This window comes from Manacus vitellinus, unplaced genomic scaffold, assembly GCF_001715985.3.
Source record: "Manacus vitellinus isolate BGI_N305 unplaced genomic scaffold, ASM171598v3 ctg7180002224668_pilon, whole genome shotgun sequence".
NCBI lineage: Eukaryota > Metazoa > Chordata > Aves > Passeriformes > Pipridae > Manacus > Manacus vitellinus.
In genome coordinates this window covers 1-1,485 of record NW_021937515.1, presented here as the reverse complement: position 1 = coordinate 1,485, position 1,485 = coordinate 1, and the positions used below count along the sequence as shown (strand labels likewise).

The following is a 1,485-nucleotide window of genomic DNA, read 5'->3' as shown; positions in this document are numbered from 1 at the left end:
GGGGGTGTCCCCAAGGGTCTGCAGAGGGAGGAGAGAGGGGTCTGGGGGGGGATGTCTGACACCAGGGAGGACGGGGGATCTTTGAGAGTCCCCAAGGCTGGTGAGGACGGGGGGATCCCTGAGGATCTGTTTGAGGATGGGTGAGACACTGGGGGGGGTTCCCATGGGCTGATGAGGACGGGGGGGCCACCCCAGGCTCCCCTGAGGCCTGCAGGCAAGCAGGAGGAAAAGCCACAGGATCCTCAGGCAGGGCTGGGGAATAGCCACGGCAGGCCCCGGAATTGGGCAGCAAGCAAGGCCTATACCGCCGTGGTGGGATCCTCCCCGTGCCCAAACCCCCTGCCCGGAGGGCCACTCACCATCTGCGGAAGGCCTTGGAGTCCTTGGTGCGGGAGAAGGAGCGCTCGGGCACCCAGCGTGGCACCAGCCCCTCGGTGGAGTTGGCACGAGCGCGCTGCAGCTTGGCCAGGATGGCCTTCTCCTCCTTCTGCAGGGGGGGACGCATGGCCGTGAGGAGCAGGGGGGGACACCCCGGCTCTCCCACCCTCCTGGGACCCCCCTTTCTGACTGTCCCCTCCCCACTCACGCGCTTCTGGCTGCAGCCCACGATGAGGAAGGTCTCGATGTTGTGCTCCTTGAGGTAGGCGTTGCGCTCGCCCCCGTGCCCCGGCTCCACCTCGTAGTCGCCGTTCAGGTACTGCAGCGTGGCCCAGGTGATGTGGATGCGCCTGGGGACGGGGGAGAGGGGGGGAGGACGGTAGCCCTTACCCCGCTCCACACCCGCCGCCGTCCCCCTCCCTTCAGTCAGGCCCTACCCCGCCCCGGCCTCACCCGGCCTTTGCCTCCTGCTTTCATGTGCTGTGGCCTGAGCGTGACGTCGTTGGACCAGAGTCAAAAAAAAAACCTTTTTTTGGGCCCACTTTGGCCCCGGGGGGGGGGGGGGCAGGGCCCCCCCCCCCAGGACCCCGCAGTGCACCCGCCCGCTGTGGATGCCCACGCGCATGTTCACGTTCACCCCCGTCACCTCGCGCACCAGCCTGCGGATGGCACCGGCACCGCGTCACCCCCGGGCACCCCGGGGCACCCCCCGGGGCACCCGGGCGCCCTGAGGCACCCCTGACTCACGGGTCCCGGACACCGTGGCAACCCCCCGGGCACCACGCGGTGCTCCCAGGCAGCCCTGGGCACCCTCAAGGTCCTCCCAGCACCCTGGGCACCCTCAGGCATTATTCCAAAAGCACCCCAGGCCTCACGGGCACCCCCAGTCACACCGTGACACCCCCGGGCACCATGACCCAGACTGGTGAGCACTGGGGAAGCACCAGCACCAGCACCAGGAACGGGCAGAGCCCCCCAGCATTGTGGTGGCACCAGGGACGTGCCAGCAAGAGGGATGGGCACAGACTCCCAGCATTGTGGTGGCACCAGGGACACGCCAGCAAGAGGGAATGGGCACAGACTCCCAGCTTTGTGGTGGCACCAGGG

At 68.4% G+C, this 1,485-nt stretch overlaps 1 protein-coding gene across 1 annotated transcript; it reads right to left on the bottom strand.

The window, feature by feature from the left end:
• Positions 1 to 359: 359 nt before the first annotated feature.
• Positions 360 to 1,037, bottom strand: LOC103758627 (adenylate cyclase type 6; the record flags this gene model as incomplete). The annotated part of the gene is made up of 3 exons (XM_029958090.1): positions 360 to 487; positions 587 to 728; positions 921 to 1,037. Coding segments are annotated over 3 exons (387 nt in total), but the record flags the coding sequence as incomplete, so codon positions are not given.
• Positions 1,038 to 1,485: the final 448 nt, after the last annotated feature.